At 40.2% G+C, this 27,555-nt stretch overlaps 1 protein-coding gene across 3 annotated transcripts in view; it reads right to left on the bottom strand.

The window, feature by feature from the left end:
• CA10 (carbonic anhydrase 10) overlaps positions 1-26,630 on the bottom strand; it is a 791,040-nt gene extending 764,410 nt beyond the window's left edge. For 2 of the 3 annotated variants that reach the window (XM_070478465.1, XM_070478463.1), the window contains exon 1: positions 25,518-25,993. In XM_070478465.1, the coding sequence (XP_070334566.1) occupies positions 25,518-25,578 (61 nt within the window). In that variant the 5' untranslated portion in view covers positions 25,579-25,993. Of the gene's footprint in view, positions 1-25,517 lie in introns of all 3 variants that reach the window. The other variant, XM_070478462.1, reaches the window with a different exon arrangement.
• Between the last annotated feature and the right edge of the window lie 925 nt (positions 26,631-27,555).

A 27,555-nucleotide genomic window follows, 5' to 3' on the forward strand; every position in this document is an offset into this window, starting at 1 on the left:
CAAGTGAGAAGGGTGTGGCACAATATACTTAAGTGATGAAAAGGAAGAACCTTCAATCAATAATACTTGGAGGCAGTCCCAAAATGGCAGAGGAATAGGACGGGGAGATCACTTTCTCCCTGACAAATTCATCAAAAGATCATTTGAATGATGAGCAACTTCCACAAAACAACTTCTGAATGCTGGCTGAGGACACCAGGCTCCTAGAAAGGCAGCCCAATCTCTTCAAAACAGGTAGGACAAAATATAAAAGACAAAAACTGACACAAAAGATTTAGGGATGGAGACTCATCCTGGGGAGGGAGTTGTGATGGAGGAGAAGTCTTCACACAGAAGGAAACCCTCTCACATGCATGTCTGTGGGGAGTTTCAGAATCTCAGAGGGCAACAAAACAGGGAGGGGAAAACACACACACACACACACACACACACACAGAATATCTGCCTAACCATAACTGCCAGCAGAGAAGTGGCCCAGATGCTTGCATCTGCCACCAGCAAGTGGGGGCTGGGCAGAGAGGTGTGGGCTACATCATCAGTCCTTAGCATAAGGACCGGGCCTGAATGCTCTGAGGACAATCTGAGGGAGTTAATGTGAGATAGCAACCCAATTCATGGGATCGCCAGAGAGACAAAAAAAATAAAAGACCTTTCCACGAAAGGCTCTACAGCCTCACCGTGACCCTGGCGTGCTCACAGAACAAAGGACTGAGTGAATACCAAAGGACAGAAAGCCAGCTGCCATATAGGACCCTCCCTCCCTGGAGACAGAGAAGGAGGCATGTAACAGTCAAGCTGAAAGCCAAGGGGCTGCTGCAATCTTGGCCCCAGACATCACGTCTTCCACCAAACTGATCAGGCTCTCAGTTGCTAACCATGTCTTCCTGGGATGCTGGATGGTTGACATCTGCCAAGAATGTCACAGCTTGAGATCAACTCCCCAGAGGAGATGCAGGGCACACCAGGGATTGTGCTCCCACAGCGCACCTGGGAAACTGAGAGGCCAGGACCAGGCAAGTGAGTAAGATGCATGGCCCACCTGGGGCAGTGCACTCAACAAGCACCTGGCTGCCTGAGCTGCTTGGACCTGGGAAAAGCACAAAATGCAGAGTCTGGGTCTGTGCCCCTGCAGAGCATCTGAGAACATGAGCGGCTCAGACCTGGGAAGTGCATGAAAGACAGAGCCCACTTAGGACAGTGCCCTTGAAGAGCACCCTGGAGCCTGAGCAGTGTAGACTCAGGAAGTACACGCTGCCTTGGGCAGTGGCAAGCTCGTTGCAGTCCATCCACTGCAAACACTCCCCGCACATGCCAGTGGTATTTGTTTGCAGTGTCCCTACCTCCCCCACAACACAACTGGATGAGTGAGCCTAAATAAATGGTTACCTTTGCTCCCGTGTGTCAGGGCAGAAATTAGACACTGAAGAGACTTGGAAACAGAGGAAACCAAAATAAAGAAAGAAGAGGGAACCACTCTGGAAGTAACACGGGCAAAAGATTAAAATCCTGTATTTAATGCTGGAGACAATTGAGGGGAGCCTACAGACCTTGAGAACAAGTGAAAGCTGAAACAAGAGACTATCTAACATTGGAATGACCCCCTCCCCCACTGCCTACAGCAGCTCCAGTGAAACTCCTAGATATATTATTACTACTACCACTTTTTAATTAAAAAAAAAGTTCTTTATTACTCCTTCAACTCTCATTTTTATAGCCAACTATTATCTTTCAAAAAAAAACTACTTTTTTAGAAAACAAATACCAAATTTTTTTTTCATTATTGCGATTGATTATATTCTCTATTTTTTATACTGTATTTTTGAGAGTCTAACCTCTATTCTATGTTTTTAATCTTCACTATTTGATACTTGTTATCAATTTCATACTTTGAAGAATCTAATTTTCAGTATCTATTTTTACTTAGGGATTTAATTACTGGCTTGATTGCTTTCTTGCCTTTTGACTCTTCCTTTTCTCCTCCAGGTTACCTCTATCTCCTCTCTCCCTCTTCTCTTCTCTAGGTAACTCTGTGAATCTCTCTGGGTGTTCCAGGTTGTGGAGAACACTTAGGGATTAGATTAATGGCTAGATTGCTCTCTCCCCCATTTGACTACCCCTTTTCTCCTCCTGATCACCTCTATCTTCTTCCTCCCTTTTCTCTTCTCTATATAATTTTGTGAATCTCTCTGGGTGATCCTGGCCCCTCTTCTCTAGATAGGTCTGTGAATCTCTCTAGGTGTTCCTGGCTGTGAAGAATTGTTTCACCAAAAAACCCAGGGGTTTTATCTTCTATGCTGTATGGATGGAGAAGTCTTGAGGTTACTATAAGAGAAGGACTGAAAGTCAGAGGCAGGAGGCTTAACTCCAAAACTTTAGAACATCAGAGAACTCCTGAGCAGGGAACATTAACAGACAAGAGCTTACCCAAAAGTCTACATACCTTCAATGAAACCAAGCTCGACCCAAGATCCAACAAGATCCAGCGAAACACACCACGCTAATTCTCTAGCAAAACAGGAACACAAACATGAACATTAAAAGATGGCCTGTCCAAATCCATGTTAAACCCAAGGGCACCCCCAAATTCACTACTGGATATTCCATTGCACTCCAGAGAGAAGAGATCCAGGTCGACTCCCCAGAAAACAGACACAAGCTCCCCCAACAAGGAAACCTTAAGCCATTAGTCCAACTCCACCCAAAGAGAGCAGATTCCACAATTAAGAGGAACCACAAACTTCAAGACTGCATAAAGGGCAGAGAAATATTCAGCAGGTGAAGGAACATGATAAAAACCCCCCAAACTAAAGATGAGGAGATACAGAGTCTACCTGAAAAAGAATTCAGAATAATGATAGTAAAGAGGACCCAAAATCTTAATTAAAAAAAAAAACAGAGTTACAGATACATAGCCTAGAGACAAGGATTGAGAAGATGCAAGAAATACTTAACAAGGACCTAGAAGAAATAAAGAAGAGTCAAATCAATAATGAATAATGCAATAACTGAGATCAAAATACTCTGGAGGGAACCAAGAGTAGAATAACTCAGGCAGAAGAGAGGATAAGTGAAATGGAACATAGGAAGATGGGAACAAATGAAGCAGAGAGGAAAAAAGAATACAAAGAAATGAGGATAACCTCAGAGACCTCTGGGACAATGTTAAATGTCCCAACATTCGAATCATAAGTGTCCCAGAGAAGACAAAAAGAAAGGGCATGAGAAAATACTGGAGGAGATAACAGTCAAAAACTTACCTAATATGGGGAAGGAAATAGTCACCCAAGTCCAAGAAACCCAGAGAGTCCCAAACAGGATAAACACAAGGCAAAACACTCCAAGACACATATTAATCAAACTAACAAAGATCAAACACAAAGAGCAAATATTAAAAGCAGCAAGGGAAAAGCAACAAATAACACACAAGGGGATCCCCATAAGGATAAAAGCTGATCTTTCAGTAGAAACTCTTCAGGCCAGAAGGGAATGACAGAACATTCTTAGAGTGATGAAAGAGAAAAACCTACAACCAAGATTACTCTACCCAGCAAGGATCTCATTAAGATATGAAGGAGAAACCAAAAGTTTTACAGACAAGCAAAAGCTGAGAGAATTCAGCACTGCCAAATCAGATTTTCAACAAATGCTAAATGATCTTCTCTAGACAGGAAACACAGGAAAGGTTTATAAAAATGAACACAAAATAACAAAGTAAATGGTAATGGGATCACACTTATCAATAATTACCTCAAATCTAAATGGGTTAAATGTGCCAACCAAAAGACAAAGACTGGCTGAATGGATACAAAAACAAGACTTCTGTATATGCTGTCTACAAGAGACCCACCTCAAACCTGGGGACACATACAGACTGAAAGTGAAGGGCTGGAAAATATGTAATCCATGCAAGTGAAGTTAAAGTCACCCAGTTGTGTCCAACTCTTTGTAACCCCATGCCCTATACAGTCCATGGAATTCTCCAGGTCAGAATACTGGAGTGGGTAGCCTTTCCCTTCTCCAGGGGATCTTCCCGACCCAGGGATTAAAGCCAGGCCTCCCACATTGCAGGTAGATTCTTAACCAGCTGAGCCACAAGGGAACCCAAGAATACTGGAGTGGGTAGCCTATCCCTCCTACAGTGGATCTTCCTGACCCAGAAATTGAACCAGGGTCTCGTGCATTTCAGGCGGATTCTTTACCAACCGAGCTATGAGGGAAGCCCATGAAAAGAGGGGGCCAAAAGAAGCAGGAGTAGCAATGCTCATATCAGACAAAATGACTTTGAAATAATGACTGTGATAAGAGAAAAAGAAGGACATGACATAATGATCAAAGGATGAATCCAAGAAGAAGATATAACGATTATAAATATTGATGCACCCAACATAAGAGCACTGAACATAAAAGCATGACATAATGATCAAAGGATCAATCCAAGAAGATGTAACTATTATAAATACTTATATATCCAACATAAGAGCACCTCAATATGTAAGGTAAATTCTAACAAGTATGAAAGGGGAAATTAACAGTAACACAATAATAGTGGGACACACGAATACCCAACTCACACCTACGGATAGATCAACCAAACAGAAAACTAGCAAGGAAATACAAGCTTTAAATGACACAATGGACCAATCAGACCTAACTGATACCTATAGGGCATTTCACTCAAAAACAATGGAATTCACCTTTTTTTTAAGTGCACTTGGGACATTCTCCAGGATAGATCACATCCTAGGCCATAAATGTAGCCTTGGTAAATTTTAAAAAGTTGAAACCATTTCAAGCATTTTTTCTGATCACAATGCAGAGAGATTAGATGTCAACTAGAGGGGGGAAAAAAAAACTATTAAAAATACAAATATATGGAGGCTAAACAACACGTTCCTGAATAACCAACAGATCATGGCAGAAATTAAAAAGGAAATAAAAATATGCATAGAAACTAATAAAAATGAAAACACAACAACCCAAAACCTAGGGAATTCAGTAAAAGCAGTGCTAAGAGGAAGATTCACACCAATACAAGCCTACCTCAAGACAAAAGAGAAACATCAAATAACAACCTAACTTTACATCTAAACCAACCAGAAAAAGAAGAAAATAGGAAACACAAAGTTAGTAGAAGGAAGGAAATCATAAAAATGAGAGCAGAAATAAATGAAAAAGAAACTAAGGAGACTATAGCAAAAATCAACAAGTTAAAAGCTGGCTCTTTGAGAAGATAAATAAAATAGACAAACCATTATCAGGCTCATCAAGAAAAAAGTGATAAGAATCAAGTCAATAAAATTAGAAATAAAAATATAGAGAAATCAAAATACCCAACACAGAACAGCCAAAGACCATAAGAGACTACTATGAGCACTTATATGCAAATAAAATGGACAACATGGAAGAAATGGACAAATTCTTAGAAAAGTATAACCTTCCAAAAATGAACCAGGAAGAAAGAAAACCTTAACAGATACATCACAAGCATAGAAATCAAAGCTGTAATAAAAATCTTCCAACAAAAAAAAGCCCAGGTCCAAATGGCTTCACAGGTGAATTATACCAAAAATTTAGAGAAGGGCTAACACCTATCCTACTCAAACTATTCCAGAAAACTGAAGAGGAAGGTAAACACCCAAACACATTCTATGAGACTAACATATTCCTAATACCAAAACCAGACAAAGATGCCACACACGAAAAAAGAAAACTACAGGCCAATATCACTGATAAACATAGATGCAAAAATCTGCAACAAAATTCTAACAAACAGAATCCAAAAACATATTAAAAAGATCATGCACCATGACCAAGTGGGCTTTATCCCAAGGAAGGAAGGATTCTTCAATATTCACAATCAGTCTATGTGATACCATATTAACAGATTGAAAAATAAAAAACATCTGATTATCTCAATAAAGGCAGAGAAAGCCTTTGACAAAATTCAACACCCAGATCTGATAAAAATGTTCTAGAAGGCAGGCATAAAAGAAATATACTTCATCATAATGAAAGCCATATCCAACAAACCCACAGCAAATATTATCCTCAATGGCGAAAAACTGAAAGCATTTCCTTTAAAATCAGGAACAAGAAAGTGGCGCCCACTCTCAGCAATACTATTCAACATAGTTTTGGAAGTCCTAGCAACAGCAATCAGAGAAGAAAAAGAAATAAAAGGAATCCAGATTGGAAAAGAAGTAAAACTCTCACTTGACCTGATCCTCTACATAGACCCTAAAGATACCACCAGAAAATTACTAGAGCTAATCAATGAATATAGTAAATTTGCAGTATACAAAATTAACACACAGAAATCCCTTGCATTCTTATACACTAACAATGAGAACACAGGAAGAGAAAGTAAGAAAACAATCCCATTCATTCTTTTCCAATGAAAAGAATAAAATACTTAGGAATAAATTTACATAGAGAAACAAAAGACCTATATATAGAAAACTATAAAACACTGATGAAAGAAATCAAAGATGACATAAATAGATGGAGAAATATACCATGTTTGTGGATTGGAAGAATTAATATAGTGAAAATGAGTATACTACCTAAACAATCTATAGATTCAACACAATCTCTATCAAGCTACCAACATGTATTTTTCACAGAACTAGAACAAATAATTTCAAATTTTGTATAGAAACACAAAATGCCTTGAATAGCCACAGCAATTTTGAGAACGAAGAATGGAACTGGAGGAATCAACCTTCTTGACTTCAGACTATACATAGTCATCAAGATGGTATGGTACTGGCACAAACACAGAAATACAGATCAACGGAACAAAATAGGAAGCCGAGCAATAAATCCACACACCTATGTACACCTTATCTTTGACAAAGGAGACTAAAATATACAATGGAGAAAAGACAATATCTTTAACAGTGGTGCTGGGAAAACTGATCAACAACCTGTAAAAGAATTGAACTAGAACACTTTCTAACACCATACACAAAAATAAGCTCAAAATGGATTAAAGATCTAAATGTAGTATCAGAAACTATGAAACTCTTAGAGGAAAACATAGGCAGAACACCCTCTGACATAAATTACAGCAAGATCCTCTATGACCCACATCCCAAAGAAATTTAAATAAAGAGAAAAATAAACAAATGGGACCTAAGTAAACTTAAAAGCTTTTGCACAATGAAGGAAACTATGAGCAATATGAAAAGGCAGCCTTCAGAATGGGAAAAATAATAGCAAATGAAGCAACTGACAAATAATTAATCTCAAAAATATACAAACAGCTCATACAGCTCAATACCAGAAAAATAAATGACCCAATTAAAAAATGGGTCAAAGAACTAAACAGACATTTCTCCAAAGAAGACATACAGATGGCTAACAAACTCATTATCAGAGAAATGCAAATCAAAACCACAATGAGGAACTATCTCATGCCGGTCAGAATGGCTGCCACCGAAGAGTGTACTAACAATAAATGCTGAAGAGGGTGTGGAGAAAAGGGAACCCTCTTACACTGTTGGTGGGAATGCAAACTAGAATAGCCATTATGGAGAACAGTGTGGAGATTCCTTAAAAAACTGGAAATAGAACTGCCATATGACCCAGCAATCCCACTGCTGGGCACACACACTGAGGAAACCAGAATTGAAAGAGACACATGTACCCCAATGTTCCTCGCAGCACTGTTTATAATAGCTAGGACATGGAAGCAATCTAGATGTTCACTGGCAGACAAATGGATAAGGAAGTTGTGGTAAATATACACAATGGAATATTCAGTTCAGTTCAGTTCAGTTCAGTCACTCAGTCGTGTCCAACTATTTGTGACCCCATGAACCGAAGTATGCCAGGCCTCCCTGTCCATGACCAACTCCTGGAGTCCACCCAAACTCATGTCCAGTGATTTGGTGAAGCCATCCAGCCATCTCACCCTCTGACGTCCCCTTCTCCTCCTGCCCTCAATCCCTCCCAGCATCAGGGTCTTTTCCAATGAGTCAACTCTTCGCATGAGGTGGTCACAGTGCTGGAGTTTCAGCTTCAACATCAGTCCTTCCAGTGAACACCCAGGACTGATCTCCTTTAGGATGGACTGGTTGGATCTTCTTGCAGTCCAAGGGACTCTCAAGAGCCTTCTCCAACACCAAGTTCAAAAGCATCAATTTTTACTCAGGTATAAAAAATAACACATTTGACTCAGTTCCAATGAAGTGGATGAAACTGAAGCCTATTACAAAGAGTGAAGTAAGCCAGAAAAAGAAATGCCAATACAGTACATTAATGCAAATATATGGAATTTAGAAAGACAGTAATGACAACGCTATATGCAAGACTGCAAAAGAGACACAGATGTAAAGAAGAGACTTTTGGATTACCTGGGAGAATGTGAAGGTGGGACGATATGAGAGGATAATATTGAAACATGTATATTACCATATGTAGAATAGATTACTAGTGCAAGTTTGATGCATGAAGCAGGGCACTCAAAGCTGGTGCTCTGGGACAACCCAGAGGGATGGGGTGGGGAAAGATGTGGGAGGGGATTCAGGACGGTGGACTATATGTACACCAATGGCTGGTTCATGCTGACATGTGGCAACAACCACAACAATATTGGGAAGTCATTAGCCTCCAATTAAAATAAAGTAATTTTAAAAAAAGGATACTCTACCCAGCAAGGCTCGCATTCAAATTCAACAGAGAAATTAAAGGTTTCTAGACAAACCAAAATTAAGAGAATTCAACACCACCTGACAAGCTTTGCAACAAATGCTAAAGTCACTTCTCTAAGCAGAAAAGGCTACTACTAGAAACAAGAAAATTAGGAATGGAAAAGCTCACCAGCAAAGGCAAACATTCTAAAAGGCAGAAAATCATCTGCATGCAAATATATCAAAACCAGCAATTGTGAAAAGAGGAGAGCACAAATATAAGATATTGGATATGCATTGAAAATTAAAAGACCAGCAACTTAAAACAATATTGTTCACATATGGACTGATAAATCAAAACATCACAGTAACCGCAAATTGAAAATCTACAATTGATACACACAAGAAACAGAAAATGAAATCTGAACACAACACGTAAGTTAGTCATCAAATCACAAGAAAAGAGAATGAAAGAAGGGAAGAAAAAAGACCTACAAAAACAAAGCCAAAACAATTAAGAAAATGGCAAAAAGAGCGTACATATTTATAATTACCTTAAGTGTAAGTGGATTAAATGTTCCAACAGAAAGATGCAGACTGGCAGAATATATACAAAGGCAAGACCAGTATATATGCTGCCTACAAGAGACCTACTTCAGGTCTAGAGACATATACAGACTGAAAGTGAAGTAAGTCAGACTGAGAAAAGCAAATATTACATGATTGTTCATATATGAAATTTTTAAAAAATGATACAAAAGAAATTATTTGCAAAACAGAAAGAGACTCACAGATTTACAGGATGAATTTATGGGTACCAGGGAGGAAGGGTGGGAGGAGGGATACATTGGGAGTTTGGGATTTATACACTACTATACTCAAAATAGATAACCAAGAAGTACCTACTGTATAGCACTGGGAACTCTGCTCTATATTCTATAATAACTTAAATAGGAAAAGAATTTGAAAAAGAATAGATACATGCATGTGTATAACTGAATAACTTTGTTGTATACCCAAAACCAATACAACATTGTTAATCAAGTATGTTCCAATATAAAATAAAAATTAAAAAATAAAATTGAGCCAATCTTTCATTGAGGAAAATGGTCTCACTAAAGAAAAGCCTTAACGGTTTGCATTAGAGGTTGCAGACTTTTTCTGTAAAGGGCCACATAGTAAATACTTTAGGCATTTCAGGCAATACACTCTCTGCTGTAACTGCTCAACTCTGTAGGTTATGGTATAAAAGCAGCCACAGACAATGCACAAATGAATGAACATGGTTATGCTCCAAGAAAACTTTGCTTACAAAATTAGATGGTGGGCCAGATTTGGCCTACTGACTACTGTTCGATGAGCCCTGTCCTGAACTGGGACTAGGTAGGCTGGGAAAGAAAAAATGAAACTTAGATCAACGGATATTACTTGGAATATCTACAGATAATCTCATAACCATCATTACAGATTACAGAGTAAAACCCAGCCAATCGCTAGAATTAGGAACAAGATATATAAGCAACCAGATGAAACTAGATCACAATGAGTTTTCCATTTGAAACCGATGAGGAAGAAAATTCAGTGACAAGCAGCACTAGAATCGATAAAAGCCGATGGGGTGTAGAGAACTAAGAGACCACTGTTAACTGGACTGATCACAACAGCATTCACAGAAAAGGAGACTTCTTCTGAGATGGGTATGTTTAAGGTGAGTGAAAATCAGGTAGAGAAACACAACAAAGAACAAAGTCATGGATGCATAAAATGTATTCACAAAATAGTGTGAGCTAGCAGACTGGAGCAAAGTTGGAAGGGGTTTATGGAGTATCACACGTCCAATTTTAACAGTGTGAACTCTTTTGTAGAGTTAGTGGGAGGTATTGAGGATCTCTGAGCTCCTAGTACAAGGTTCCCTTCAAAGCAGGCAACTCAAAGAATCTTCTTCCTTTAGAAAGACAATGAGACTGGCTGCATCTTACATATTATGAATGTCATGTTACTGAGTCACACTTATTAAGCCATTGTTATGTGATAACATAACAATGATATGTTATAAACTGATAGCAATAAGCTAAGTGCTTTACTATCATATATCACTTACTACTTATAAAGTCACAAAGGCGGTTATTTTTATCCCAATTTTACAGATTAGAAAATTGAGATGCAGAAGAATTTAACTTACACAAAGCCATCCATCTTAGAAGAAGCAGAGTATGGGTTTAAATGTAAGTCTATCTGTCTGTAAGCTTTTAATTATTCTCCTAAATGGCTTCTCAGTGCATTTAAACATATTGTATTTCAAACAAAATATTTAAAAAATCTCATTTTTAAACCATCTCTTCAGAATGTTTCTCCTACTCAAAATCCCCAACACTATATTACCTTCCTCATCTTTTTGTCTTCCTACTAAACATTTTTTTCCAAAAGCAACCGATTCAAATGAAAGATGTAGAAATTTAAATTCTATTCAAATTTCAGCCAATCTGAGCTCACTAATTTAGCATAAGTTTGTGATTTTTAAACCAATGTCATATCTATCTATCTCACTACATAATTATTTTCACATTGTTTTTGTCTACATTTTAGGTGTACCTTGCTTCAGTGCACACAAACAATATATTTATCTCACATGACTTTTTACTCAAGTATAGCAGTTTACTTTTACTCAAGTATACAATTTCAAATAAGTAAAAATGCTTACAAACAAAACCTAAAGAGTAATAAACTGTTAAAAACACTTGCATTCAATTTATGTGATTTCAGGTGATCTTTTTCATTTCTCATTCTCCAAATTAATTAAAATTGAATTATTTTAAATTCAATCATGTTAAAAATGTTCTCTTAAAAAAAATTATGAAATAACACATTGGAATCTACTCTACTAAACAAATAATCAAGCAGTTTCCCAATGCAAAAGTGACTACATGAAGATGCCATGATTCTTGGTTATATGTACTTACAGTTATTAAGACCCATTAATTCACTGGGATCTAACATCAGGGTAGCTGGTTTGGGCCTATCTTTGGCTTCTCTAAATTCAATCAACTTAAGAGAAATAAGCATAGAGGCTTAGTGGATTAGTCAAAACAGGCCATTAATCTCTGCATTCTCAGTTGTAATCCAGTCTCTACCAAAGTGATTGCGGAAAAAAATCCCAGAAAAATCCAAACACTCAAAAATGCTCCAAAGCCAGCTCCCTAGAGACTGGCACACTTGGGTCATAGTTTGCTTGCTTTTACCTAACATCATTATAGCATTTGTCATCTGCCCTATTTCTTTTTTGGTTTTTCTTTTATGCCTTTTGTTTAAATTCTCAGAACAGTACATTTGAAAAGGAACCATGTTGCAATCCGACAAATGGTCTAGCATTTAATTATTATTTTAAAAATAATTCTCTTATGTGAATGGGAACATAAATTAAAATGATCTTTTCATGTTGAAAATCTATTGAAAAAACTACCATGTGTATATTAAGGCTACCATGTGTGTATTAATGCCTGTTACCATGTGTATATTAAGGCTACCATGTGTGTATTAATGCCTGTAAGAAGCTGGCAAGACAAAATAAGGAAAAGAAAAGAGAGCAAGGAGATTCTAGTAAAAACAAATTAGTGACAGTTTTAGAACATATATTATATATTTTATCATAAATGGATTGGATCATAATGCCTCATATCTTTATTGCTCTGGTGAAAAAACATATAAATAAAAACTATGAGCACATTTTTGAATCAGGATTTCGTTTACTTCATTGTTGTGAAGGTTGAGTATTTACTGAGTCACATGAGACCATATGCTTATATTAGAGGTCTTGATAAGTCTAAGCTCTAGTTGTAAAATGAAAATGCATCATTAATTTTTTTTAATTATTAAAGAAAAATGTTGGCCAGACTCAGTAAATTATCTCTGAAGATAATTTTATGAAAAAGTCATGATGGTCTTCTTTCTTATAATCTCTAAAATATTCCCCAAACATCCTAGCTTCCCCTAGAGAATCAGATTCAACCAACCTTAACTGAATACGTGTTACGGCCAGGCATTGAGCTAAACACTTTCACATGAATTGGCTCATTTAACCCTCATGTTTTACATGATATACCAAATTCCTTTCTAATTTTGCCCAACATGTCTTTCTTCTTTTAGCTTCAGCTACAACAATACAAAACCCACCACTTATCAAGTACACATGTCAAGCACTATGCTGCATTTTAAAATTTGTCTCCCTTAACTCCAAAGACAGCTGTTATTATCTCCAGTTAACAAAAAAGGACACTAAGGATTAGTTATGAAAGGCTGCTGCTGCGAGCCATGTGTCATGCTGGGATTCGTGACCTCTGGAGGAGAGGATTTCGATCCGGGATCAGAGACGAGGCTTCATCACTTGGAGCAGCAAAGTTTTATTAAAGCATAATAGAGATGGGGAAAGCTTCTGACATAGACATCAGAAGGGGACAGAAACAGTGCTTCCTTGCTAGTTTTTAGCAAGGTGTTTTACGTCTGTTAGAAAGCTATTAATCAGATAAGACACCTCAAGGCTGAAGAAGTTTCATCAGGCCCCTCTCTCACAATATGCACTTTCTTTCGAGATGTGCTGGCACAAGGTGTGTTATCCCACAGCAATAAAACAATTGACAAGAATCCAAAGTTTGAGAAAAGAAAAATGTGAGTCTTAGGTGGTACTATTTTGAAGAAAGACAAATTCCAAAGCAAATACATAGTTTCATTAACATAAGAAAAACGCATTGGTTAACTCAAGGCAGAACCAGGTGTGGTCAACACAATTAAATAAGCCTCTTTTAATTTTGTGTAGAGGAGGGAAAAAAAAAAAATCTGTCACGTAACAGTTTATTTCCTCCTGCTGCTTGGGGACCTCTGGCCTTCCTGCCTGTTACGCTCTCAGTTAGAGATTTTAAGATATTTCTTAATGTCACACGATGAGCAATAGCAGAGTTGAGATAAAATTCTTAAGACTTTAATATATAGGACCCTCCCCCAAGGTTTTCAGTAAATGCTTTTATGAAGCAGTCAATGACGACCCCTTAACTCTTTCTCAGGGCCTTACTAGAGAGGTACAAGGTCAGCAATCTAAAATACAGTTTGGGTTAGTTTTTAATTATATCTTATCCTTACACTTGCCCATCTCAAAAGTCACTTCCCATGTTTCTGCTTATCTACAGCCTCCAAAATTCTTCCTATAATTTATTTTGCTGTCGTGATATTTCAAAAACTAGAAAAATTTAGCATCGACAGCAAACTTTGATAATTTTCTTAAAAGTTTCATAACAGTAAAAAATTTCCAAGTTTGAAAGGGACCTAGAAATTACCCAGTTGAGTATCCTTGTTTAAAAGGAGAAAACTGGTATTCAGGCAATTAAAACTACTTCTTTCACAACACAATACAGTGGAAAAACAAATACTAAACAAAGCATGTCCTAACTTCCATCCCAATAATCTTTTCTGAAAATCAACTGAGTCATTCTTCCCAATAATTTATTAAAACGTGCTCTAGGAACAATACTCAAGAAGGCTCAAATCTCTGGACTCAGAAGAGAGATTTGCTTGTCCTTAACCCTGGTTTCCTGTCTGATCTGACATTAAGCAAAAATATCATCTTGAATGCCATGGCTATTCACAGTTTTTGCGTAATACTTTCTGGGGATGGACCATTATCAAAATCACCTGTCAAAAAAGAAACAAGAGGCTCAAAATGGAGTTATTTATGCTAAGGCTCCTGTCACCAAATTAAGACTTAATACCTAACCTAACTGCAGTTACAGCCTCTCCTAGAAATATTATCTTAACCAGTCACTTTGGAATTCCCTCTGTGATCAGTCGCTCAGTCGTGTCTGACTCTTTGTGACCCTATGGGTTGTAGCCCACCAGGCTCCTCTGTCTATGGGATTCTCCAGGCAAGAACACTGGAGTGGGCTGCCATTTCCTTCTCCACTGGAATTTCCTAGTCAGCACTAATGAGGTAACCTGCCAGGTAGATTCCTGCTGTCCTCCAAAGGAAGGTAACCTTTCCTGAAACAATCAAGTCTCTGAAACTAACTTCCTTGTTCCAACTTCTGCCTATAGTATGGTAAAAACACAAAAAACCTTTGTATTCTTTTACCCCATAACCACAATACTGGGATTATTTATGGAAATAGTTCAATAGAAATAAATATCTATAAACATAAAAACATATGCCCAGAATGTTAAAACTAGAAACAACATAGGTGCTCAAATATAGGGAAAAGATCAATATAAACAATGCTATTTTAGATGAATAAATTATTGCAAAACTATTACAAAGAAAATCATAAATGTTAAAGTGGCAAATGTTAGCCAGTTGTTCACCAAATCTTTCTCTTTATTCCTGGACCCAAGACTAGCATGCAATTTCCAGTTTCTTTTGCAATAAGATAGTGCCATGTGACTGACCAGACATGAGGTATACAGTTTTTCTGTCAGGCTCATAAACACCTCTCCCATGATCCTCCTCCTCAATCTTTTTCAAATTATTAATGTTGATGCCAGGAACAACACTGGAAGCCATGTCTTGAAGACTGCAGAGACTATCAGCCTTGAGACTCCCAAGTCACTACACAAACAGGATTTCTTTTATCTTTTCCCTCTACACCAAGGCCCTATTCTCTCTCTCGCTCGCTCTCTCTCTCTCTCTCTTTTTCTCTCTCACACACACACACACAGAGACAGACACCAGTTAGATAATTAACATGAGCAGGAGGTGAGCTTATGCCATATTATGTTTCTGAGATTGTTGGGCTTACTGAACACAAAACCCTGAATTTCCTGAACTAACACAACTAGAATAGCAACACAGGGGAATAATTAAGATATAATGCAGTTTTTGTTTGTTTGTTTCTGTTTTTTAAGAACAAAGCTTTAAGGGAAAAATTTATAACTGCAAACTTTGGGAAATTAAAAATTTAGCCTATGAAGAAACAGTTTGTTTTCCTAAATTTTGTTTGATACTAGTGTTGTATCATACATAGCATTAAAATTACCTCAATGACTTCTAGTATCATTCATGTTTGTAACACGAAAACACTCGCACAAACAGTCCTTTGCTCATAAGGAGCAATGGTCAAGAAGGAGCATTTCAACTGAACACACAATTAGCCTAAACAGCAAATGCATAAATAAAACTCTCATTTTTAATTTGTTTAACATACTTTACCTTTAGATATGGCACATACCGAGCTCAGTAACTATTTTAACTGCATAGGACCCTCATTTAGCCAGGCTTCCCTGGTGGCTCAGACAGCAGAACATCCGCCTGCAAAGTGGGAGACCTGGGTTTGATCCTTGGGTTGGGAAGATCCCCTGGAGGAGCACCTGGCAACCCACTCCAGTACTCTTGCCTGCAGAATTCCCATGGACAGAGGAGCCTGGCAGGCTACAGTCAATGTGGTCACAAAGAGTTGGACACGACTGACTGACTAAGCATGCACTCATTTAGCCACTACAACACAGAACTTCAAAGACACAAACTAAAACCACAAAAAAAGTCTTCACCAAAGTGGAAAACGGGGAAGGACCCTGTTAGAGATAACACAAAATAATGACAGTACTACTTCATATTTCATTCTGTAAGATGCAAGTTACTTAGAGCTGGTATCATTACTGTGTACTGCAAGATAGTGACATATTTTTACTCAGACTCAGGCCGCACAACAGACATTTATTATTCATAAATGCCTCTTTCTAACTCTCAGTATAAGTTTAATATATCTACTGCAAGATTAACAGTAGGGGCCTTTTTATGATTGATATCCAAAAGTCTACAAGCAATAAATGCTGGAGAGGGTGTGGAGAAAAGGGAACCCTCTTACACTGTTGGTGGGAATGCAAACTAGTACAGCCGCTATGGAGAACAGCATGGAGATTCCTTAAAAAACTGGAAATAGAACTGCCATATGACCCAGCAATCCCACTCCTGGGCATACACACCAAGGAAAGTAGATCTGAAAGAGACACGTGCACCCCAATGTTCACAGCAGCACTGTTTATAATAGCCAGGACATGGAAGCAACCTAGATGCCCATCAGCAGATGAATGGATAAGGAAGCTATGATATGTATACACTATGGAATATTACTCAGCCATTAAAAAGAATGCATTTTTATCAGTTCTAATGAGATGGATGAAACTGGAGACCATTATAAAGGGCGAAGTAAGCCAGAAAGATAAAGACCATTACAGTATACTAACATATATATACGGAATTTAAAAAGATGGTAACGATAACCCTATACGCAAAACAGAAAAAGAGACACAGATGTACAGAACAGACTTTGGGACTCTGTGGGAGAAGGCGAGGGTGGGATGTTCTGAGAGAATAGCATTGAAACAAGTATACTATCAAGGGTGAAAAAGATCACCAGCCCAGGTTGGATGCATGAGACAAGTGCTCAGGGCTGGTGCACTGGGAAAACCCAGAGGGATGGGATAGAGAGGGAGGCAGGAGGGGGGATCGGGATGGGGAACACATGCTGATCCATGGCTGATTATGTCAATGTATGGCAAAAATCACTACAATATTGTAAAGTAATTAGCCTTCAACTAATAAAAATAAACGAAAAAAAAAAAAAAACACCTTAGGGGCCTTTTTTTCTATATCCTCCTCCTATTTTTTCTATAATCAAATTAACAAGCAAACAAATAACAAACCGTCCAACTGACCATTTCCTCATAGTTATGAAGAGCAACTAGGAAATCATAGGCAGAATGATCAGCCAAGAACAGCAAATCCATTATGTTCTTTCAATTTCTAGGCTCCTGGCTCCCCTCCAGGGTTAAGAACCACTGGGCATCACAATTCTGTTACAAAAGGCCATGGGGGAATTAAAGTTTTCTGACAGAAGATCGAAAACACCTTAGAAACCAGTTTCCTGTATTGCTCTGCGTGAAGACTAAAGAATGGATAGGCTTTTCACCTAAAGCACTCCATTGCTAACAGTGAGCCTTCTCAAGTGCTGGCTTCTCCCAAGCTGGGACCACAGAAAACAACCATATCTTTAGCAATCTTTAGTAGTTTGGGCTTCCCAGTCAGTAAAGAATCCGCCTTCAATGCAGGAGACCTGAATTCAATCCCTGGGTGGGAAAGATCCCCTGGAGAAGGGAACGGCTGCCCACTCCAGTTATCTTGGCCTGGAGAACTCCATGCACTGTATGGTCCCTGGGGTCGCAAAGAGTCGGACACGACTGAGAGACCTTCACTTCACTTTAACAGGAATAGAGAAGCATGGAGTAAGAACAACAATGTACCCATGGATCCTTACTTCAAGTCTAATATACTGGTGTCTCAGAACACAAGGGAGCAAAAAGACATTTTAAACAACAGTTAAGTGCCCCAACTAACACTGGTGTCTTTAATGCAGATAAGAGTTGAGTCTGAAGGAAATAAAAAACTATTCAATAAGTTGCTCCCTGAAAAGTTCCAGTTCTGACTGCATACAGTTAAGAAGCAAGAGGGCAGCTAACAGAGGTGTCTTATTCATTTTCCCTCACTCTTAACCTCCATACGAGATCTCAATCATGTTCTCCAGTGTCCTGTGACGCAAGGAAAGTTGTTCTAAATCAATTCTTGTTATTCATTTATGTACCAATTCAAACATTCATTATTGAGTATCTACTAAAATGCCAAGCCCCAGGTTGAGCAAAGGGGGAAAATGTGCATCATCAAATATACATTATACGAGGGCAAAGCTGTTTAGCTTACTATATTTTTGTCTGGCCCAGTGCCTCACTCATAGGAGGCATTTATTAGCATTTGTGAGATTAATGAACCAACACATTAAATTCCTTCAGGGTGGGAGAAAATCCTCCCACACACATGTACCTATATTTGTCCTTTCTAAGAATCCTATGAGGTATTTATATTATTCTAATATCATGGAGGAGGAATGCCCTGTATTCACTCAATAAGTCTGCCATCAAAATTGTTTGTCTCAAGGGTGAAAGCTTGCTTGTGTTTATGGCAGGAGGAGGGAGCAGCAAAAGAGGAATATGTTGACTCATATCCTTCAGTTAACATGTTTATTCCAACTGCGGCATTCTTGTCAAATGTGTTGTGAAGCCAGCAGGATTTGGATCTGGAAAATTCACCTGAAAGTCACAGGCTTCATTTCCTATTCTCAGCCCCTTCAGCCTCTGGGCATGAAATATTAGACGAAGTTAAAGATTAATTCTCCATTTACTATGAAAAAGACCCCACCCCTCCCAGATCAGGAGGAAAAGGCATTTGTAGGCTGTCTCCTTTACAACCACTGAAGATCTTTCCACTTCTATCCTAAAGGCACCTTAATGCAAATGAAATCAAACCCAAATACTGGCTACCTCATTACCAGCTCAATCCTGCTTTTATCTTGAAGGCAATCCCAGACCATTTCTTAGCATTCACAGCTCCCCACACCACCTTCACATGCGAGAAGTCTTTTAGTCTTGCTTAAGATTACACAAGATGAAAACAAAAAAGTAACAGGAACGGTTCAATTGTCAAAGGGAATAAGATGAAGTTGCCACACTGCAAAATCTAGGGTTAGCCAATAGCGTCCTGGCTCTTTTTCCTAGGATAGAAATATGTGAATACAAATTAAGTGAGGAGATAAATTCTGTAGTCTAAATCTGAGATATCAAAAAAGCTTCTGGGAAGCTACGTGGAACTAGAGACAATACTGGAAAATAATTCGTGATTTCATAAAAGCAGAGCATAGCTGGACTAAAGCCAAAAGCTTTAACCCTGACAGGTCTATTGCTAAAGAAGAGAAAGGTATAAACTAGACCTACCTTCCCGAGGACTTACCCTCCTTTAAAAGTTGCTCTCCTTGCACAGAGAGGCACAAGGGTAATTTCTACTACTATTATATGTAAAGCATTATTATTATTAGAATCAGATTTCCTAAATCCTCTTCTATCTCAGCCTCATCCATCATACTTCACCCTCTACTTATTGCCATACTTACCTCTTCACAGTCCCCTGAATTCATCATGTCTTATCTGATTACCCCGTCTTTGCTAATGTTGTTTCCTATGATGGTTCCTCCCCTATCACACTCCTGGTCAATCAGTAAAAATCTTCCAAGTCAACTCTTAAGCTTCCTTTAAGACTCACCACTAATTCCTTTCTGGCACTACTTACTCTCCTTCCTCTCTTTCTCCCCCAAATCTTAACCAAGTTCAATCCATTGAATCCATGTAAAGATCCAAAAGAGAAAATAAAATCACCAAGAAATTAAATATATTAGGGCACTCCATATTCTCTCAATTCAACAGCTCCCTAAGTGGACTCCTCCCAACTTCTGAGTATCTCCTGAAGTGAATCTTTTTCCATTTGAGACATTCTCCACTGTATATCTTACTCATTCCTATTTGTCTCCTTTTGATGATATAGTTCCCTCTAAGTTTTCTATCCAAACCTCTAACACCTATTTAATATTCTCTTTTGCCTTCAAGTCTGACCTTCTCACATAGACAGCATTTATGTGCTCTAGCAAATAATTAGGCATTATTCATACTGCTTTATATCACAATACATTTTGTGCATTATGACACTGCTTGCATAAGTATTCTTCATATTTTTATATCACTCTACATTATATGTGTATATCACTACTTTTATAACTCTATTTTAAGCATAATATGGTAAAGACACAGATACTTTATATTGGTATAATGCAAAGAACATTCAAGATCACTCTTTGATGTTTCCCTCAACAATTCTTTGAAATAGGCAAAGAAGACAGAACTTTTCATTTCACAAAAGAGAAAACAGAGACTCTAAGAGGCTAAGAGAATTGTCAAAAGTCATATAGGTAATTAAGGCAGAGTTTGATTGCAGGGTGGGTCTTCAAACTCCCATATTCTTTATAATATGGCCTGCTACCATATACATTTATGGGCCTAGATCTCTTCCCGACCTACACCTCAGGCTTAAATATATAATGCTTAGTTAAGGTGAAAAATTGGAATAGTAAGTGTGACTGTCTAGGATGGCAATAAAACTCCCTCTTCCCACCCAATAAAATGTTTTTTGACATTGATAATTTTTCACCCTCCCCCAACACACCAAGGATGTATTACTTAGGAAATCTCTCATCTCACTGCCAAGAGAGTCGCATCTATGGTATCTGCCATTCATTTATGGTATCTGTGACTATAAGACATCACATGGGAAACTGAATTTAAAGAAAATGTATTGCCAAGAAGGTCATCAGATTCTTTATTCTTTATCTTTTTCATATTTAATGGGATTTTCTATTACAAATCATATTGATGGCATATACAGTTTGCCATTTTGGAAACACTTCAAAGTTGAGTCTATGTTGAGCTATAATTTAGAAACACAAAGAGGAAAAAAAAAATATGCTGTTGCTCCCCTGGGAATAAGCACTGCATTGCTCCCAGTGATTTCCAAACCTCATCTCAATATTGGGCTCACACGGATAAAGTGGGTCACACTCATAACTATGTACCAAAGCCCAATGTTACCAGTCTTATTTACATGAGAAAGAAAATTAAGAGACATTTCAAGCCAACACCTCACTGAAAGTAGGATTTGTACTCAATATTACAAAATGCACTAGCTAATGTTTGTTTTTAGAGTTTTGTTGCTGTTGTTTGCTTTTAAACAGCTTAAGGGATGAAGGTAAAGATTCTATTTATTCCTCACAAACCCATGCAAAGTTTGCAGGCAAAATTATATTACTGCAAACTTAATATGCCTGAGACACTGTGCTAAGTGAAAATCATTGACCATATTATCTAATTTAATCTATGTGACAAACATGGGATATATACTACATATTCACATTGATGTGAAACCATTTAACTTTCAGATTAGGGGAGAATGTATGAAATATTCATTTCTTTCGGGTATTGCTGATCATAAGACACTGGAGGCAAATGGCTAACAGTTTGTCACTCTGTTTGAATGACAGAGTCACGTGCAACACAAACACTATCTTAATTCTAGATATAGATTGCGATCGCCCTAAAATTCCAGTTTGAAACTCTCTAAGCCTTACCTCCATTTAACACGAGTTACTCATTCAATTGGAGATAGCAAAATTTAAAAAAAAAAAAAAAAAGAAAACTTTAAAAGAAATCTTATACCAAAACATGAATGATACATTGAATTTTGACTCAGAATTGTGCGTGAATCCTTCAAGCTGAATTTCTGTGGGCTTTGGTTGCCTCATTTATGAAATCACCCTATAAATTTTGATACTAGATGAGTTAAAATATGTGAAATATTGCATAATACATGTGAAAGTATCACATAATTCTAATTACTATTGCAGTTATTATGAATAAACTGACAAGGAACTAAAGTTATATATAGTTATATATAGAAAAGTAGGATGTTCAACACGAATTAAATCAGACAGCTCTCTTTGGACCAGAAAATTCTCTCCTGATGCTGCTAAGTATTCATTCTCACTGATCTGAGCTGCATTTGTAAGAAGGGAATAGTGTTCTTGCTAGCAAGAAGAAATATTCTCTCTCTCTCTCTCTCATCTCCACAAATCTTGGCCGCCTGACATTTTCAGTAAAATGAGATGTCAGCCAAACATACAGACCCAAGAACTCCCAGATCATGACATTCCCTCTTCAGACTAGCTGTGCTGTCCTGAAGTAACCAAATTCTCTCAAATGGAAGGCACACATGCTATGTCCCCAGCAGCTAACTAAAGCTGGTTAAGCTAGCTAGCAGACCCCTCAAACCATTTACTCAGCTTCATCGTAACAAAACGATTAATGCAAAGCCATGAAACACACAAGCCCAGGTGTCTGTATTTTAAACAACATAGACACATAGACCTAGGGAGAAAATTCCTTTGTGTGTACTTTTAATTTAGGAGCTGGGGTAGGATGAGGGTAGGAAAAGGGAAAGTGTTAGTCACCCGAAGTTAGGTCTGACTCTTTGCAACCCCATGGATCTAGCTTGCCAGGGTCCTCTGTCCATGGAATTCTTCAAGCAAATAAATGGGAAAAAAAAAAAAAGGAATAACAGAGTCTCAGACAAAAGGAAGATCATACTAAATTGAATAAAAATTTTGTTTTTAAAAGATAAAAAAAAAAAAAAAAGAATAACTGGTTTGGGTAGCCAGTCCCTTCTCCAGGGGATCTTCTCGACCAGGGATGGATCAAACCCTCCTGAATTATAGGCATACTCTATCATCTGAGCCACCAGGGAAACTCCTGAGGGTAGGAACCTTTGGCAAAGGAAACACTAAGTTACAAAATTCCAGAGCATTCCTGAAAGCCAACCTAAATTCAGTCAATATACTTTCTATAGGCCAAATTTACTTCCAAAATTTCCCTTTTGCAGAATGTTTACACTGCAGACTTTTGCTGGCCTTTTCTACTCTGGTATTCCTCAGTAAGGAAGCCAACCCTACAAATGTAACAAACATAGATATAACTCAGTTACAATTAGTACCCATTTATTAAGCAGGGCAATTTGATCCCAAGATGGTAGAGAGGTGCTTTTTAAAAAACTTGTTTTCAAATTTAAGATTTAGTAGGTTCTATGAACACACGCTTACATTCTTCTCAGTAAAGCTCATTCATGATTAAATTAAGACTGCAAATCACAGAAACAGAAATGATAAAAGCCCACTAAACCCTCCCTGAGCCAATTTTTTAACCTTAGTGCATTGCATTCCTCTTAGGGCTGCCAGATGGGAAACAAAGTCTCCCAAACGGGGGCAAATATGAGTCATAAATAAATTACTAATGAGAACTGTGACATACATGGACATCACTGAATGAGGACCTCTATTCTTCCTACAGAGGGAGGAGGCCACTTTGATTTTAGAGAAAGAATGACCTTTTAAAGTTAAGTTTATGAGTGTGTAAATAGTGAGTCCATAATGTTGTATCTCTGCCTAAATGTCTTCATAAAGAGTAAACTAACGCTGATCCTAACTAGGCATTCCAGTTAGCCTTAGGAATGCTAAGCTAATAGTTAGCAATTTTGCTGATACTTTTATTTTCTCATTACATAACAATGATAATTTAATAAATGCACATGAAAGGCCACATACTACACAGCAACTCTCCTGGGTTGGAAATAGTTTATAATTTAGCTGCTGATACACCAAATCTAGTATAGCTGTGACAAATATTTCACTAATACCTCTTTCGGAAGCTAAGAACAGACTCATTCTCAGCTGGTTCCCTGCTGTGCTGGCCCACCCAAATGCAGAGGAGGGGTTAGGGACAAAAGATGGGGAGGTCCAGAGCATTAGTGTTAACCTTTTGTAAATCTTAAAGGAACTCAATTTGTCTGATTTGAAAAGCATTTATGATGCGAGAAAGAGGCAGGAAAAGGCTATAACTAGTGAAATAACATGGAGAAAAGAGAGAAACTTAAAAGAGATGTAGAAGAGAAAGATGTAAAATGTGGCCTTGTAAAATGCCACCTAGTCTACCCCTGGATATATGACTGATATAAACCTTTACAGGTCACCTGGAAATGTTTCCTCATACATGTAGGATGCATAAAAGAGTAGAGGATTGGGAGTGACCCCAGGGCACTTTTGTCTTCTAGGTATACAACATATCTCTAAAGTTTATAGAGGCAAATTTCTAACAACGATAGCCTAGCCCCAAACAGAATGATTTAAAATAAAAGATACCCCGTTCCTGTCCTGAATATTTGGAACTGGATCCAGAATAAGGGCAGACAAGGATTTTTTAACATCCAGAATCAGGTCTGACTTAAAGGGTGGGGACTGGCTGAGCCTAACAAAGATAGAGGAAACATGTCCCTCCATCCTAATCCTGCTCAAATAGGCCTGCTCACAAAGGCAGGGTTTCTGTTCTCTTCTGTTGACTTCATGGGAAGTTGGCTGAGTCCCCAATTCTGCAGAGGGATGCAGGCAGAGGGGAATACTGCAAACAGGCTTTACCCTGGGTACTTAAATGATAAATGTGAAAGAAATGGTGTGGACACTGTCAGTGGGAGGAGGCACTGAACTGAACGGGGAAATACTGCTTAGCGTGGAGCTTCTTCTTGTATCACCACACCATACCCTCAACTTCCTGCACTGACAAGAACACTGGATATCAAAATCCTTCCCAACACACACACACACACACACACACACACACACACACTCACGCTCACACACAGAGCGGGGCACAAGCTCTGCCTTATTCATTTCAGTGCCCTGGCTTCCCACTAGCTCCTAAATCCACACACTGGCACCAGTAGCCTGATGTCTGTAAGTCTGAGCCAGTAAGTACATCCTTACCACTGGAAATTAGGAAAACTCATGATTTAAAGGGGTATTTATGATACTGTGTTGTTTCAGATAGATTCTGCTTTTATTTGGGGGTGGTTCTGATGTATTTGGGGAAGGCATGGAGTATATCTACATCCTTTTGGTTCCTGCTGGCACTCTCCAGTCCCCAAACCCTCCTGCAGTCTCCTGAAAGTGCCTAGATATTAGGGCAGGGCTCTGCATCTATTTTTTTTTTTTTTTTCAACCAGAAACCATCTAGTTTGGGAACTTTGAAAGCCAAAGGAAGGCAGCAGGGGTTGCCAAGGCTCATATTTCCTTGTCAGAGTTCTCAACCAGGACACCAGTCTGCCTCTTCTTTCTTATCTCTCCACCCCTACAATGTTCCAGGACTCCATACAGATATTACCTCCAATACACACACACACACATACACACACACACACACCTGGCTTTTTAATTCTTAAGGCAGTAAACCCACAGAGCTGAAAGGGTCTCTGCCACCATCCCTCTTCCGTCCCACCCCGCAAGGCTACTTAATTGTCTACACACAATAAAACCCCATACATTCCAAAGACCACAACATAACCCGGACCCGCCTGCGACTCCAGCACGCGTCCCATACCTGATATGCAGACGATGAAATTGGCTTGAAGAAGAAAAAGCACCTCCCAGACTATTTCCATCCTCTGATTCTCATTCCAAGTGCATCACTCGACGTGAAAACAGGGGGGGAAGGGGGAGCCCCACAAGGAACACACACATGCACACACGCACACTTCCTAGCGAGCGCACACTCGCACTTTCACCGGATAGTCGGCCAGGGACCGTCACCCCCAAGATCAATATCGCAGTTTGAACTGTTCCAGCAAATTTCCCCTCGGGCTCGACGGATGTGCGCCCCAGACGTGCTGACACATGACCGATGTCTCGCTGCCCGGGAGGTCTCCTTGCTCACCGGTCTCTGCTCCTTGCACAGGCGGCGGAAATAGCACTAGCAGCGGCGGCAGCAGCCACCCGAACGCACCAGCTCTGGGCTCTTCCTGCAAAAACGAGACCCCGATCGGCCTGGCTCCCCAAGAAGACATAGACGATAGCCCCCCGCCGGGCCGTGCCGCGCTGTTCCGGGTCTCTGGTCGCTCGCAGTTTGCGGGCTAAGCCCCGGCAGTCCGCGACGAGTTGCACTCGAAGTCCGCCCCCCTCACCGGGGCATGGTCAGAGGGTGGCTGCTCCGCGCCGCGCCGTTCTCCTCCTGCTCCCGGGTGCCAGAGGAACGCAGACACAGCATACAGAGGGACAGAAAGATAGGCAGGGGTTACTGCCCGAGACTGCCGGCCGCCTGCCGCCTCCGCAGACCCTTCCTGCCGCCCCAGTCTGCGCGCAGCGTGCCGCCTCGGAGCCCGGCTCGAGCGACCCTCCAGGGCGTGGAGCGGGGGCAGTGGGGGGTCGGCTCCCCGCTGGCCTCGCGAGCTCACGGGCTTCCCACGGCGCGCGCACCTGCTGTCCCTCTCCTATTTTTCTGGTCTCCCCAAAACCTCCAGTTCCCTCGCTTCCATGGTCCGCGACTAGCGCGGCCGCTGCCGCCGCCGCCGCCGCCGCGATTTTCCGCAATGCAACTGCAGGGGTCGTTATTTCCTCGTCTACGGATCCCGGCGCCTCCCGATTCCGCGGGGAGGCGGAGGGCGGGGGCGGGGGGACGGGAGAGGGGCTCGGCCAGGTGAGCAGTCTCGCCGAGCCCGGGCCCAGCGTCACCCCGGCCGCCAGTCGCTCGGGGCGGAGGCAGGAGGGCGCGGCGGGAAGGCGAGGCCTAATGCGGCCATGAGCACGGGAGCGCTGGGCTTCGGGTTTCGGGGCAGCGCGGCCGCCCAGGCCCAGCGCCGAGCCGCAGCCCCTCACTCTGCCCCGCCCTGGCGGCTGCTGTCACTACAGGATCTGGGGAGATTTTCCTTCTCCTTAAAAAGAACTTTGCGCCAGCGGCTTAGGCGCGGGGGACACGGGCGGACTCATCTTGCGAGTGCTGCGCTGCGCTGCGCTGCGCTCCCTCCGCTGTGGAGTATTGGGGATTTTTTTTTTTTTTCTTTGCATAATTCATTCCGTTCCCTCTCTCCTGTCCCTCTCCTGCCCACCTCCTCCTGCCCCTTTCCCGCTCCGGTGCCAGAACAGTACTTACCCCAGAGTTCTCTCTGCCGGCTTCTAGACCAGGTCCTGCAAGTCCCTCACCTCCCTCCTCCTGAAACGGGGAAAACCCGTCTTTCCAAGCCCGGGTGCGGGCAGTGGCCACTGCCAAACACGCCTCTGCCTAGCTCCAGGAAGACACAGCACTACTGGAAATCCGGGCTCTAGGAGAACGAGCTTCGCTTCTTTTCTTTCGTTTATTCTGTTTTTCTTTCGGAAAGCTCAAGTGCTTTACAGGCTTTTGCTGGGCTTCAGATCACTGCCAGCAATATTCAGCAGCTTCTTCAGATTTTCCCGCACCAGCCGCGCGAGCGCGCACACACACACGCCTAGAGCTCCGCTCCTCTAGGCCTCGGGGAAGGTGGGGGCGGCAGGAGCGCCAGCAGCCGCCCAGGCGGAGGCTGTGGCCGGAGCCTCACGCTGTTCCGCAGAAGGTCCCCTCCGCGGCCAGGAAAGGACTTGCTTCCGGTCAACAGCTCGCGGGTTAG

The sequence above is a fragment of the Odocoileus virginianus genome, chromosome 17 (genome assembly GCF_023699985.2).
Source record: "Odocoileus virginianus isolate 20LAN1187 ecotype Illinois chromosome 17, Ovbor_1.2, whole genome shotgun sequence".
In the NCBI taxonomy this organism is placed as follows: Eukaryota; Metazoa; Chordata; class Mammalia; order Artiodactyla; family Cervidae; genus Odocoileus; species Odocoileus virginianus.